The sequence below is a fragment of the Anas acuta genome, chromosome 9, assembly GCF_963932015.1.
Source record: "Anas acuta chromosome 9, bAnaAcu1.1, whole genome shotgun sequence".
Taxonomy (NCBI): domain Eukaryota; kingdom Metazoa; phylum Chordata; class Aves; order Anseriformes; family Anatidae; genus Anas; species Anas acuta.
In genome coordinates, this window is record NC_088987.1 from 14,169,201 (window position 1) to 14,183,918 (window position 14,718).

A 14,718-nucleotide genomic window follows, 5' to 3' on the forward strand; every position below is an offset into this window, starting at 1 on the left:
ATGCTGCAGGGAAGGGATGGCATCCAGAGGGGCCTTGACAGGATGGAGAGGTGGGCCCGTGTGAACCTCATGGAGTTCAACAAGGCCAGGTGCAAAGCCCTGCACCTGGGTCAGGGCAATCCCAAATATGAAGACCTTACAGTAGTCTGCCAGTACCTAAAGGGGGCTGCAGAAAAGCTGGGGAGGGACTTGTAACAAGGTCTTGTAGTGATAGGACAAGGAGTAATGGCTTTCAACTAAAAGAGGGAGATTTTGATTAGATCTAAAGAAGAAATTCTTTAGTCGGAGGGTGGTGAGGCCCTGGCCCAGGCTGCCCAGAGTAGCTGTGAATGCCCCAACAGTTAAAAATTTGGTATGCTTGGCATGTTAATGTTTGTTACCTGTTAGAAACAAGAAACACAAGCATTTAGTCGTTTACAGGGGAAAGTTTGAAAATATGATGGCTAGTTTCATCTACCCTTATTTTTCCTCCCAGTTAACTCCTTTAAATAACAGCTACATCCATGAATAAGGCTTGTTACTGGGGCGGTGACAGACTTTCCGAACAGAACATCCTGCTTAGGATGCAGTGAAGAATGTGCCTGGATTCTGGAAGAGATTTGTCTGCTATTTTTGATTGCTAGAATTGATTTTGTGTTTAGGTTCTGCTAGGGCTTAAAGGACTAAGCTAACATTGGCCCCATCATGTTCAACACTGTGCAGATGTAAAGTAAATAGCATTTCCAAAGCCATCCATCTGAAAAATAAGAGCAAACAGGTCTGTATGAATGAGTAATCAGACCTCAGCAAATAAACAACAAATATACAGAGTAGGAGAACATGCCTGCTTTTTTCCGCGTCAGTAACTGTGACTGGAACATAGCCAGTGAATTAATTGTTAGTATCCAGTACAGCAAAGGTGCTTTTCAACAAAGAAACAGACTTTGGACCAAGACCATACATGCTACTTCCTATCTGTTTTTCCCATAATTTCACTGTTCTTCAAATCTGCTTAAACTGCTCCCCCACATCTCTCCCATTTGCAGTGCAACTCGGCAAGCAAGCAAGGGGCCGGGGCAGCTCTCTGCCACATGCCTGCTGAGGCAACACGGATCAAGGCTGCAAGTGTGCGGCAAGCAGTAATGTGGGAGTCAGAGCTGCAGAGCCATTCACAGTCCACATCTCGCTTCCCCATAATTATCTTCCCTACCCAGGAGAGTTGAGAACTCCCTTAAGCCACATTGCAAGTCATTTAGATTCTAATTGGGGTTTAAAAACTTTTGAAACCAGAGTGTGTGGCTCAGTGCATTATTGCTGATGAATGTTACCCTGGGTGATGCACCCAGCAGATGCACAGAGGACCTGCACTCAGCTTTCCATTGAAGAACTGTGTCCTTTTTGTTTTCAAGTGCAGACTTGCTTTTTGCCTCAGCTAATTAGGAACTGGTTTCATTCACAAGAGGAATTCCACTAGTGGCATTGTACCAAAACGCTGATTTCATTTTGGTATGTTGAATCCTTTTCCTTTTTAATTTTTCTTTAAAATGGGAGAAAGAAGCTTGCTTTCTCCGCTGAAATATTTTCCTTCCTCTTCCATGTGCATTTTTTTTTCCTTTTTATTCTCCCCTCAAAGATTCACCAAACTGTTTCATTACCTTCTCATAAATGTCATCACACAGATCTTAGCTCTGTAAGGCATGGCTTTGCAGGCCTACGTCCTTGAGTTTTTATGTTGGTTTTGTTTGTTTGTTTTTCCTCCACATGAAGCTCATACTAACTGGTCATTGTTCCCTTGTTGCTAATTCCCCACCAGACTTCCCTCTGCCTGTTAAACCGGCCCACAGCCATAAACAGAATGATAGGAGAGAGTCCATCAGCACAGTAAAGAGCTGGAGAATTGCACTGTTGGGGCAGAAGTGGGATGACATCACTGATGGATTTCACTGTGGCAGCTGCACAGGGACCTGGGTATATGAAGCAGCTGATGAATGATGCACGTAATTCAGAATAGGGCTGGTGGATGCTGCAGCACCACAGTGGCAGCTGTTTCAAAGAGAGACCAGTGTGCAGCGATTCAGAGTGGGCAGAGAGGAGGGTGGAAGGGCTGTCTTGATCTGGGCAGTGGGTTTGGGGTTTGGTTTCCCCACCCCACACAGCTCTTTTGTTTGGTTAGCATCTTAAATATCTTGAACCACCCCCTTCAGCAGCTGCAATGCAGTTTCCTGTGGGCACTGCACATAACCACAGCAATCTCTGCTCAGTGAGGCAGAGGGAATGATGTTGTTAGCTCTGAATTAATTTGCTCTGCGAGTGTAAATCAGGCTCCTACTGATATATCAGTGAATTATTTTAAATGTAAATGCTACATAGAGACCTATTAAGTGTGTGGATGTGATACTGGAAAAGCACACTTGATGAGAGGTGTTTCCAATCACAGAATCACAGAATTTTCTAGGTTGGAAGAGACCTCCTTTGTCATTAACATAATGTGCTTTTAATAAACTATGGAGGCTGTTGGTTTTTAAAGCTGTCTGTAATCACTGATTCCTATCTCAGCCTTACCCCCTAAAAGCTGGAGACTGCATAAAGACAGTTTTGGGGAGGCTGCCTGTGGTCCATTTTCCGTCAGTACCAGGTCCCTGGCTTCTGACACAGGCACGTGGCAGGAGCTTCTCTCCGGTGGGGTGAGACTCATGCCCCCATGTCTTAGAGGTCTCTGCTACCAGGCTGTGCGAGGTCTGGGGTGGCAGTGCCCAGCTGCTCTGAGGAAACCGCTCCAGAAATGAGTTCTGTCTTTCTCCAGTGAGGGTGGGAATCTTTTTTGGTGGTGTTAGGGTTGTTTGTTTGTTTGTTTGTTTGTTTTTATCCAATTATCAACAACTTGCATTCACTAATTCATGGCATGTAGAAAGTATAAAGCAGGTCCTTTGAGACTGGGGAGGAGCTTGGGCGTGATGAACGATGTCACCTTGAGTTAAGACTCTGGACTAGGGCTCTTCTTCTTCATTCTGTGCCCTTCAGTAGATATCAAATCCCAACTTCTTCTGCTTAGATGAACAATACAAGGCTTTGCTCTTTTTTTCCTCCCTGCCATCTTCCGTATGTAGGTCAAGGCTGTCCCAGTGTGGCCCAGTTTTCTCCAGCATCAGACAGGCTGTATGGTGGCTCCCAAGAGAAAACACTACATACAGGCGACTGCCCTGGGTAGGAAGAGGTGATTCAGACTATCCAGGGTCTGTAATAATTTACCTATAAGCAAGATGCAGCCGTCCGGCCACTATCTGAGCTGCGCATCTGTGGCTTGTGCTGTGGCCATCACAGGAAATGCCTGTCTCCCACTGTGGGCACAGGAGGTCCTTCCATGCGAAACCCTGGAGCTGAGAACAGCTTCAGTGGCTTTCTGGTGTGACGGAGAGCTCTGTAAGCTGTGTAGAAGCACCTCTTGGAGTTATTTGCACTCACTGCATGTGGAAGCACAAGCAGTGCCTAGCCTGGACTCCTGCCCACTGCTGACTTCTTATGCTTGCAGCCCAAAACCTGTAGGAAGGTGTGAAAGGTGTGAGGGTGAACATTATACCTTATTCATCAACTTTGATCAAGCTTCATTTTATTTTTATAGAACTGCTCCTTTTTGTTTTCTTAATCATCCCCAAACATAGCCTGTCTTGGTGCTGTCTGCTCGGGCACTGGAACACAGACTGCCTGTTCTGTTCTCAGGGACATTTTTTGTATAATTTTTGCTGCTCTGTATCTTCAAGATGAGTCCTTGTGGAGCCAGGCTACTGACAGGCTACTGATTCTCTATTCAGATGCATAAGAACGGTTTGTGCAGCATTTTTTGTCAGCCAGTATTGCCAACATTATCCATCTGCTTTTGTGCTACCATACCATAAATTCGGAGCTTGGTCTCAGGCTAACAGCAGTAGGAAGCAGAGTTTTAATACTTGCACAGAAGGCTGTTATACTAATGTTGCTGATGATCCCTGTGTCCCCGTGTATGGGATTTGTTGCTGTATTTAACAAAATCTAGCACGACAGCCGTATAAAATATGGAAGAATCTACTTGAGTTAACTGGATGTATTTTGGAGGCTTGGCATTAGAAAGAGCAATGTTGTTCTCTTGCTGCCTGATGGCCAGGGACAGGTCAGATTAGTGGTTTTAGAAAGTCACAGGGAGGCCGGCTGTGACTGTATCAGTGGATTTCTGTGTTAAGTGGAGATGAGCGTTTGGTGGGGAGGGGAAACAGGGCATCCAGACCAACTACTGTGCCGCTTAATACTTGCCTGTCCAACTCACACTGTGCAGTTGAGAAGCTGATAGACTGCTTCTTCAATCTCTGCTAACTTGTCTTTAAAGATTTTTGTACAGTGCTTGCTTCTTTTCTTCTTGACCTAGTTTACGCTGTGCTTGTGGAGTCATTACTGACATTGAAAGCCTTCCTTCTCCTACTTCCCTGATGGATTTCTAGTGCATTGGGTCACCATTTGAGACTACTGTTTTAATTTGTTTGTAATCGTGTCTCTCCTGTAAGCTGCTTCAGAGTGAGTTTTTATCTTTCATATTCTCTTCCCTGGATCATCAGTCATTTTGTGGAAAACATGAAACAGCTACCTTGGGCCATTTGACCTTAAAAAATGAACTACATGATCATGAACTGCATTTTTGGTGGAATATGTTCGTGAGGACTTCTTAAAAACTTCTTCCCCTCAGAAAAGTAATCCAAAATGCAGTAACAGTTTGAGACTGTGAAAAATGATGAACTTGGTAATTTCAGAGAAGAAAAACAAGTCTTTAGTAAAAGCAAACACAGCTTTCACAGCACTTAGCAGAGGTATAGAGCATTTTAAGTAATACAGATAAATATCTCCCTGGAGCTTTTGCTTTTTCATCTAAGCACAGATTCAGAGAACAAACAGGAAAATGGGGGGTGGAGACACACAGAAGCTTTAAAGATGTCAGGGAACATTTTTCAAACTGAAAATTACTCTTAGCAGTGAAAAATAGCAGAAGATGCAAAAGCAATGAAACCATGCATGAAATAAGGGAAAAGAATGAGATCAGATGAATGCAAAGAAGGTTTGAATTAAGTGACTACTAACTCTTTCCTTAAAAAAATGTTCTTGAAAAACATTTCTAATTTGTTTTTGTTATTGTACAAATGCACTGAAAGTTGTTCATCACAATTAGATAAATATTTTCCAGGCTATGTATGAACAAAAATTGACACTTAATGTAATTTTTTTTTTAAACTGCAAACCATAGTAACTCTGCATAAAGTGATATCTGTGGCATACCAATTGGTTTTTGAGTCTTAGATGTAGTGGACTCTGCCCCAGCACTGCTTTTATGCTTTGTATACTGCTGGCATGTATTCAGTAGAAAACTTCTGTATAGTAAAATGATGTGTCAGAGCAAAGCTATGAGAATACTTGATTATTTTTTCTTTTAGTCCAATGTCACTTAATTTTGAATGGTTGGAGAGTTACGTTTCCACAGAAAATTCTGCTCTAATCATAAGTTCATGTTCACCTCCACATCCTGAACTTCTATCAAAACTGAATGGGATCCCAGGTTTAGATGATGAATATGTCTTTGTGTTTTATTTATTGAATTCAGAGCATAAACAATCAGGTATTTAGTTGGAGGAGGGGTAATTAAGTACCTCATAAACCAGTCATTTTGATGTTAAGTAACTGTACTGAACTGATTGATGCTACAGTGAATTTACACCTCACCTTGTCATTGGACATATTCTTGATGCAGCCTTAAAAAATAAAACACATCATGTGTAATGAAACCATTGATGAGTATAATGTTTGTAGGTCTTGCTGTAACGTCTATGGCAATTTATTTTGTATTACTCTGAAGCTTTGCTTTCAGGTAATAACCTAATATTACCTTTCAGGTAATAACCTAATGAAACTTTAGTCACTTTTATTTTCCCCCTCTTGTCATAATTAGGCTCATAGCGTGCACTTTCCACATTATGGAATGAAATGAGGAAACAAACAAAAAAACACACTTCATAGAATATCCCGAGGTTGAAGGGACCCATAAGGATTATCAAGTCCAACTCCTGGCACCTCACAAGTCTGCCCAAAAGTTTAGACCACGTGACTAAGTGCACAGTCCAAACGCTTTTTAAATTCAGACAGGCTTGGTGCCGTGACTATGTCCCTGGGGAGCCTGTTCTAGTGTACAACCACCCTCTCGGTGAAGAACCTCTTCCTGATGTCCACTTTGACCCATGCTTTTCCTATCAAGTTGTACAAGATCAAGCTAAAAGTTATTTCACCTGTTCCACAAAAAATTTGCTACTCAGAATTCATGTATAACTTTTGACAGTGAGAATGTCACCATGAGTAATGGTATCAATATCTGTATTTTCACTTCATTTGGTCTCAGTAGTACAGCCATGTTGAGTCCATTAAGCTAAAATTAATTACATCAGCTGTTGTTCCTTGAAACATTTTGATGCCTTTGTGTTAGCTACTTATTTCATGTGCAGAAATCTTCTGTGAAGCCCACCTCTTTGTCATGGAAACTGTTTTTCTATCAGTTGCTAATCCAGATGAATTTATCGGCAAACGTCTTCTTTAATCGTTGGCATTTTTCACAGATTTTGAGAACTCAGTAGCCTAGACAGATAGGGAATAAATTAATAAGTCATCAACTTGCCAGTGAAGTGTATTTGCTAATGCCTTGAGGAGACCTTAGAAAGAGGTTCCTGCCTATGAAAGAGAGGAACAGCTATTTTCTTCTATGTATAGCAAGTATAAATACCATTTTTTTATTTCTTAGGCTTATGCTTATATCTTAAGACTTGTTATTCACACTGCAGACTGCTGAACTTCAATTATCTGCAGCTTACTCAGTATTATCCAGAGCAGAATGGCCCTCCTGTGGTAATAATGGATACTCGTGTAGCAAACACCCTTCTAGGCAACAAAAAAGGTTCCCAAATGGAGTGGGTGCAAAAAGAGGAAGGTGAATTGCTGAGAATTTCCTTGGTCTGTAAGGATTTTGATAAATTATAATCCTCAGCGTTTGGTTTGGCAGTCATGAACCTGTTGCCTTGTCATTTTTTCTGTCAACATAGCAATGTTAAGATTGTATTTGCGTTCTCTGCCTTGTGCATATATAGCTTCCTTGTCTTTTTCTCCTCTATACTATTATCACACCATTCACTCCTGCTGAGCTCATATAAGTGATGCAACCCTTATGATCTTGTAGTCTATACTGATTTGTTCTTTTTCTTGTTGCAGTGATTGCTGATGGGGCACTGGATAAGACAGCTCTGACGGACGATGTGGGAAGTGAGGAGGACCTGTACGAGGACTTCCGGAGCTCCAACCACCGCTATGGCCATGCTGGGGGAGGCGGAGAGCAGCTTGCCATCAATGAGGTATCACTCATGTAATGCTGGCTGTTTTTTGGCAGGGTGAGGAAAGATGTCAATTCTTGCTGTGAACTATAAGAGAGGTCTGGGACCAAACTGATAATGGCAGAGAGGATAGATGTGGCTTCAGATGTCACTTACTGAGTGTACCACTTGTAACTGAGTAATGACAGGGTCTGGGCTTTCCACGAAGCCCTCCCGAGGAGTGGAGAACAGTGATGTAACAGGATGCAGAGCCACAGTTAACTCTGCTTTTGCATGGTTTTGGACAGGAAGCTTAAAACCATTAATGAGCAACCTGGTCAAGGCTGGCAAAAAAAACCTTGAAATGTAGTGTATTGAAGGCATAAACATGACATTTATTTAAAATAACAACAGAAAAACAGCCTATGCACCTCTTAGTAGGTGAGAAGGGTACAAAGTTTAATGTAGGCTTGGTCTTCACTGCTCCTTCATGTTAGGTTAACTATGGGTATGTGAAAGACATACCTTTTTAATTCAATGCTTTTAGCTATTTTGTTTTATAGCTCTTGCACTGATTAACTTGAGATAATCAATTTAAAAATGTACTTCTCAACATAATATGGGCAATAATTAATAGGATTTAAGACATTCCTGTAAAAATATAATGGCTTTGCCTAATGCATTAGAACTGGTGCCGTTACACACATTGCTTTTTCAGTGGCATGAACGGATTAGCTTTTCCATTGGAGGAGTGAAGCGTGTTCACCATATGAGTGATCTCTTACACTCATGTACACACACCTTCCTATATTCTGTAATATTCCCTATACTCTGATACCTTCACAAGATGAGAAGGCAAGGATAAAAATGCATATATTTTCCTGTGGTTAATCTATAACTGAAATTATGTTGACTGAGACTCTCTGCCTCTATCTCAGATATACACAGTGATGGTGTTTTTGGGGTCTATAAAAGTTATAAGTAAACTGCATGGTGAGGATAACAGTCTTTCCTTAAAAACAACAAATTCAAATGTTCTTTGAGCAGCTTTCCTGCCTCTTGTACTCAGAATTCATGACTATAGCCTTGGTTGTTTGGGGTAAGGAAGAGATTTGCTGTATTTTTTTCCCTATTGTTTACATGAAGGGGTTATCAAACCATGGTTAGAGCTTTTGATTTAACCTCATCTGTTTCAACTCTTGTTACTGGCCAGAAAACAGTGGAACACCAAAATAGGTAGCCATGAGATGCGGCACAAGAGGTTTAGCTTAAGTAATTTTTTCTTCATTTCCTGTTCAGAGTGTTTTGCACTAAAAGGGACTGTATTGCAGGTGCTGAGTTGCATTCTTTCACATTCACCTGGTGTGCTATTGTGAGAGGCCCAGGCACCATACAAGTCAATCCCATAGTGTGCACTGAGAGCATGGGAGGAGAATTCTGCTTTCCTCCCATTCAGGTGCTTGACTTGACAGTTCTTATTATTGTGGCTTATCAAACAGAAAAAACACTGGATTTTTTGTTTCATTATTTTATAGTTACGTATTCTCTTCCTTTTTATAAATATCTGTATATTTAAACGAAGTCTTCACAGCTCTTTAAAATCAGGGAAAAAAATAACTTGGCAGTGGGTGTTAATATCCATCAGACATGTTTTTCTCTTTCATCATTCACTGTTCTTGAGGACAATTGCTTTTCTTAAAAAAAAAAAATCACTTTATTTGAGTAAAGTTCCATCATATAACTTCTGATCAGGAAAGCAAATGGATGCATCCAAGGCTGGTATAATTTGTATAGTCTTTGAAGCATATGTAGGTTTTGTTGGCCAGTTGACTGGAAGAGAAAAGCTTGTTTTTGGCGTTTTTCCTAGAAACTTGCCTGTTCAGGGGCCAACAAAACGGTAAGAACAGGCAGTACGTTATTTACTTTGTCAATGGGTTTCTACGGGTAATTAATCTCTCTCTTACCTTCACTGAGCATTAGTAAAGTGCTTCCTACACAATCGCTTCCTGGAACAAAAGAGTACAGAGACATATGAAATCTCACTGGGGTGAGATACTAAATCTGTGAGGTACGGATTTTACATGAAGAGACATCTTTAGTGTTGGAACTGAAATATCTCATATAGTTGGTAATCAGAAAGGCATAAGCCTTCAGCTTCATTACTAGTCCAGAATCTGGGGATTGATTAGTCCTGAATATTTTCAGTAGTAATGCTAGGATTGATCCAATGTGAAGCTATCAACGTTCAGTTGTTTAGTGAATCTTCTCAGTAGTCGTCCTTGCTTTATTTTATTCCAAACTGCATTTTATTGGTCATGGATAAGGAAACTATGGTAACTGTATTATTCTTAGTCTTCTTGAAAGAAGCAGCTTTCAAATAAACAGAAAAGTCTGAAATACATTTTTAAGGCATTTGGCAGTCCACATGTTTAATTGAAGAAAAATAAAATTAAAAAAAAAAACGACCACTGAGCTTTAGCTCATTTTGGATCAGAAGAAAATGGTTATTGGGGGGTGGAGGGAGAAGAAAAATAAAAGAAACCTTTCATAAAAGTAGAATAATTTATTGGCAGGAAGACTAGAGGGATAAAAGAAAGCTGGGAAGGTTGTGCCCACCTAAGAAGATCAGCAGGAGTGTGTGTAAGAGCCAAGAAAATCAGTCAAAAAGTAATAATAAGTGTTTAGGATAAAAAAAGGCAGGGGAAGTAATTTTCTGGGGGCATCTGTTTAACGTTCTTTCAAATGCAGTCCTGGTGTTTGTGAAAAGAGATTTTTGTGTTCAGGTTGATTTTGGTGGCACTTACTTTGTGGCTGTTCTAGGTAAAGACCCTATCCTTGCATTCTTTTGCTTCCACAGTATAATTTGGTAAAACGTGGAAGAGAAAATGTATGCTCCTAAATGTATTGTGGCTTTGTCCTTCCTGTACAGAAATACTATGTATGTACTATGTATAGGACAGACATAACTTCAAGCTGCGTGAAACATGGTACATGTAGACTGAAGTAGAGAAATTGATTAGTTAATTAAGTATACATGTATAAAAGCCTGCCTGCAGAGCTCTTGAGTGAGGATTGTGATAATGAGGAAAATTGCTGCTTATGGTGGCCTGTGCAAGTAAGTTAGGTGTGTTTGCTTGAAAGCTTCCGATATGTACAAAGTGCTTGTTCTGCCCTACTGCTGTATGAAGGGTTCTTCATGGCGCTGTAATTTGGGAAAAATGCTGTCACAATTCAACATGGGTGGAGTGTTCAGCCTCTTAGAGCCCTGGATGACTGGTATTGTCCCCATCTTATGAAAGCAAAGCAGTAAATGTTTGGAAAAGAGTAGCATGACTCTCCCTATATTATCCTTATCTATTATGGCTCTACATTTGATAAGCTTGGAATTTGGTATGTGAAGTCTTGTTCCTGAGGAAATGCAGGGATTCACTGAATTCAACAATTGAGGATTTTATCTAAGACGTATAGCATCATTGCCTTATGTTTTAAAATGAGAATATTGTAATGTGTTACAGATGTTTGTGTTTTACCAGTGCTTGTTGACAGGGTGCAATTAAGCTAATTTGTCATACATGTTTCTGATTTAACAAAGTAATTCATACAGAAAGATGTTTAGGAAGTGGTGTAAACAATACATCTACCATTAACCAAAGGCAACAGATACTGTAACAGTCCTCCCTTTCTGGTGTTACTGAGCAGTGTACAACTGTGCCTGAGTCTCTAAAGCATTATTTTTATGCTGAACTCTGATCACTCACTGGGAATTTGTACCTTTAGTGTCACCCAGTGCTCATCCAGGCACATCCAACCATAAACAAGTCAGACATGTAAACTGTAAGGGAATCCACTTTAAATAAATAAATATATTTTTTTAAATATTAAACAAATGTTAATGCAGATGAAATCAGAACAAAATATTTCAACTTTTTCAAACATGAATAACAGCCTTCATGGCATTTTTGATGTTATCTACATTCCAATTAATTAAAACTTCTTGTGCACCATAAAAGGACAAATTGCAAGACAGAAAAAAAAAAAATATAGCAGCAAAGTCTTGTCATCCCTTTTGTCTTTCCTTTTGGTCATAACAGATTTCCAGACAGAATTACTGATCATATGGAAGGAATACATAACATACCAGTGTAATCTGGGAGAGAAGATTTATTATAACTTTTTTATCATAATGTGAGTATATTGCTCTCCCAACTGATACTAGGGCAAACAGAAACCAGTTAATAAATACCCACCTCCTTTTTTTTCTTCTGAGGGTTTAATTCCTGTTCCTGTGTCTTGCATATTTCTGCAACCAAGGTTGACAACTGGAAATAACTGGAGGCAGTATGATGGCTTTGGTGTTCTTATGTCTGTCCTGCCAGCTGTTAAATTGCAAAGACTAACAGCTTCTGTTAACGCTTGTTAATGATAGCAGTGAGTATGAGGGGACTCCCAGTAATGTCTGTTGTTTGCTGGCAGTAGAAGCATTCGTAGTTACTGGGGTGGAGGGACGGGCCTGGCTCCACAGTTTTCCCTTTGGAGAAGAAATGATCCAACACTTTAACTCCTGAAGTTACTTGTGCCAAATCATCTCCAACTCTGCCTGTATTGTATTTGGTGTATTCTTGGGTACCTAGAAGTCTGCCTGATCACACATATAGCATGATTGCTGATGTTAATAACAAGACGTGTTTCCTCCTTATGTTGAAGGCTCCAACTGACTCCCACCACTTTGGCATCCCATTACAAAGAGCTCTTTCAATGCGTCCCAGTTGCATGGTGTCCTGTGGGGCTAAAGCTTACATTTGTAGAAAGTCTTGGCTTCCTCCCTGCCGCTCCTAGCACAAGGGCCATCTACCTTGGCGCCACTGAGATTTTCAAATCCTTGCTCTGCTGCAGTTGAGATAGTGTGGCAGGCAGCACTAACTGTCTGAGGTCCTGGTGGTCCCTGCCTGCTCAGGGCTTTCACTTGTGCCTAATGGCAGGCTTTCTAATCTGCCATCCTTCAACCAGTGTTGCCTGCTGGATCTGATCAATCAGGCCCTGTGCAAGGACAGCCAATGATAAACCTGTGGGCAGGTGAAGATGAGCAGTTTCGCCATTCACATGTAAAGTGGGAGCCTTGCTTTGAAACCTTCCCTGTCTGATACAAGGTAGGAACTTGCTCTGTCCCTGTTGTGTTAGAAGCAAGGTAATATTTGCACCTCTTTTAAGATTTGACCTCAGAGATAGACCATAAATAAAATTGCATCTTATTACTGCTTGAATTTGTAGCATGATGGTGTGCAATGTCTCTTTCGAAAAATCTTGTACTTCCAACTATTTCTGCCAATGTCTGTATTTTAAAAATAGTATGGGTTAGACAACCCCTCAGTTGTCTAACACTCAGCTGGTTCAAGAAACACCTGCAATGGATAACAGCACAATAACAAAGTGGATCAGAGTACAAAGATTTGCTGGGAGAAGGGGATAAAGGAGGAATGTGACAGAGCAGGAATGCTGGGTAAAGCTTAGTGGAGAGGTTATTCCAGGTTTAAGCTTCTGCAGAGGAGAGCAAGTGTATCTGCAACAAACTGGTTTTATAACACACTTGTTCCTCAGGTTCCTCTCAGCATGGCTTTGACATTAGAAAAATTATTTTTGTTCTTCCCTCTCCAAATCCTGACTTAGAGCAGCTCATCTCTGCAACCCTTTCTTTTTTTCCCCATAATCTACAGAACACATTTGAACTGTGTGGTGGAAAATTAAAGTCCCTCCTGACTCCTCTGGCCCTTCAGAGAGCACTGTTAATCCCTCAAAAGATGTTTTCCTTCAGCTTCAGCCCTGTTCTGTGTCTTGTCCTACCCTCACTGAGTAGGGGACAGATTTAGCAGCAACTTCAGCCGTGCATTAATGCAGTGAAGGCATTGGCATATTCTTTGCAGCTTTATTTTACTGCTTTGATAATGGCATCAAAACTGTGGGAGCTGTTGAGGGAAGAAAAGTCAGTGAGAACTAAGTTCCTGAAGCACCGACCCCGCTTTTCCTGAGGTTCATGAAAAGACTTCCCATCCCTCTGGGGCACCGGGGGCCAGCCCTTGCCTGGTGCCCTCATCACATCCTGGCAGAGCCGTGCAGGTCAGTCCTACGCCTGCTCCTTGCAGCAGAATGAGTCAATGTCACGTGCGCTAACCCCACTACTCCCACACTCGAACACGCACGTTCCAGAGGCAGGCAAACATAATGGCCTCTGTCTCCATCAGTGTGGGACTGACTGGCACACATCCATGTGGCTCAGACTTGCACAGAGAGAGTAATCAGGGCCTTAGTGGACAGTAGTAGGGCTGTGCTGCTTTACAGCTGCTGGATGTCAAGTGCAGGTTCTCTGGAGGTTTTGGTTTGAGGGGCACATGCAGTTGTAGAGAAAAGTAACCTAGAAAGACGGTGGGGGGCCTTATTTTTCAGTGCTGATTCCACCTGACTTTATCTATAACCTTTAGAGAGAGGATCTTGCTTCTGGCTATTTCACCATCATCAACTGTTGCTGGCAGGTCTTCATCTCCACAGGCTTTGTCAAACGAAAGCAGGTTGCTTGCACTATCCGGGATGAACTGAACATCTTGTTTCTTCACATTCCTGTCCTAACTAGGCACGTTGCTAGTAGAGCAGAGAGACACCTTGTTTACTTACTGTTGAATAGCAGCATTGGGGTTATCAGTTTTGCATCTCCACTTTGTTAATCATCTTAAAAGCCACTTAACAAGTTTGCTTCTGAGGATGCTATCAAGTGACATGTTAGACTGTTTATTTCTTTGATGGGGCAGGCTCTTGGTGAACAGCCCTTCAAGACTTATGCTTTAGGGGACGCTCTTCTGCTGCATTAGGCAGTATTGCATGAGTAAAGAGTCTAGGGAGGTACTGGCTATAAAAAATGTGTGGATTTAAACCTTGCAGCAGTATCTAGAAGAACGTGCAGTGTGAGTAACTGCTCTAATAACACAGTGGGGGCCTTACAGCATTACACCCTGTAAAACCGAGAGCAAATTGTGGACTTTTTAAGAGATTGCTTTCCATTTTAGACATACGAACATGTGCGGTTTAAGAAGCTGTACTTGTTCTGATGTTTTCAGGCAAATTACATCAATTTCAAGGATTTTCAAGGAGAAATTTGTGCATTGAACATCCACTCAAAACCTGTTTTTTTTTTTTTTTTTTCTTTTTGAAAAATGCATTTGAAGTGCATGGTTCTTAGCTTACCACTTGGAGCCTTGCGTTCCAAGCCCGCTTTCTTGTGAGTGAGGAGAAAGGTGCTGACAGCGGGGCTGGTCCAGACTGCACTGGCCTGTGGGAGGCCTCAGTCTGAGACGTGTGTTGTCCCAGTGCACAGGATGTAACTTCACTG

At 41.3% G+C, this 14,718-nt stretch overlaps 2 protein-coding genes across 3 annotated transcripts in view; both read left to right on the forward strand.

Annotated features, from left to right (window-relative positions):
• Positions 1-14,718, forward strand: part of PLEKHB2 (pleckstrin homology domain containing B2) — a 367,257-nt gene that overhangs the window by 259,841 nt on the left and 92,698 nt on the right. The gene's annotated exons all lie outside the window — the stretch shown is intronic.
• Positions 1-14,718, forward strand: part of ARHGEF4 (Rho guanine nucleotide exchange factor 4) — a 211,258-nt gene that overhangs the window by 161,484 nt on the left and 35,056 nt on the right. For both annotated transcript variants that reach the window (XM_068691777.1, XM_068691778.1), the window contains exon 7: positions 7,246-7,385. In XM_068691777.1, coding sequence (XP_068547878.1) covers positions 7,246-7,385 — 140 coding nt within the window. The remainder of the gene's footprint in view (positions 1-7,245; positions 7,386-14,718) is intronic.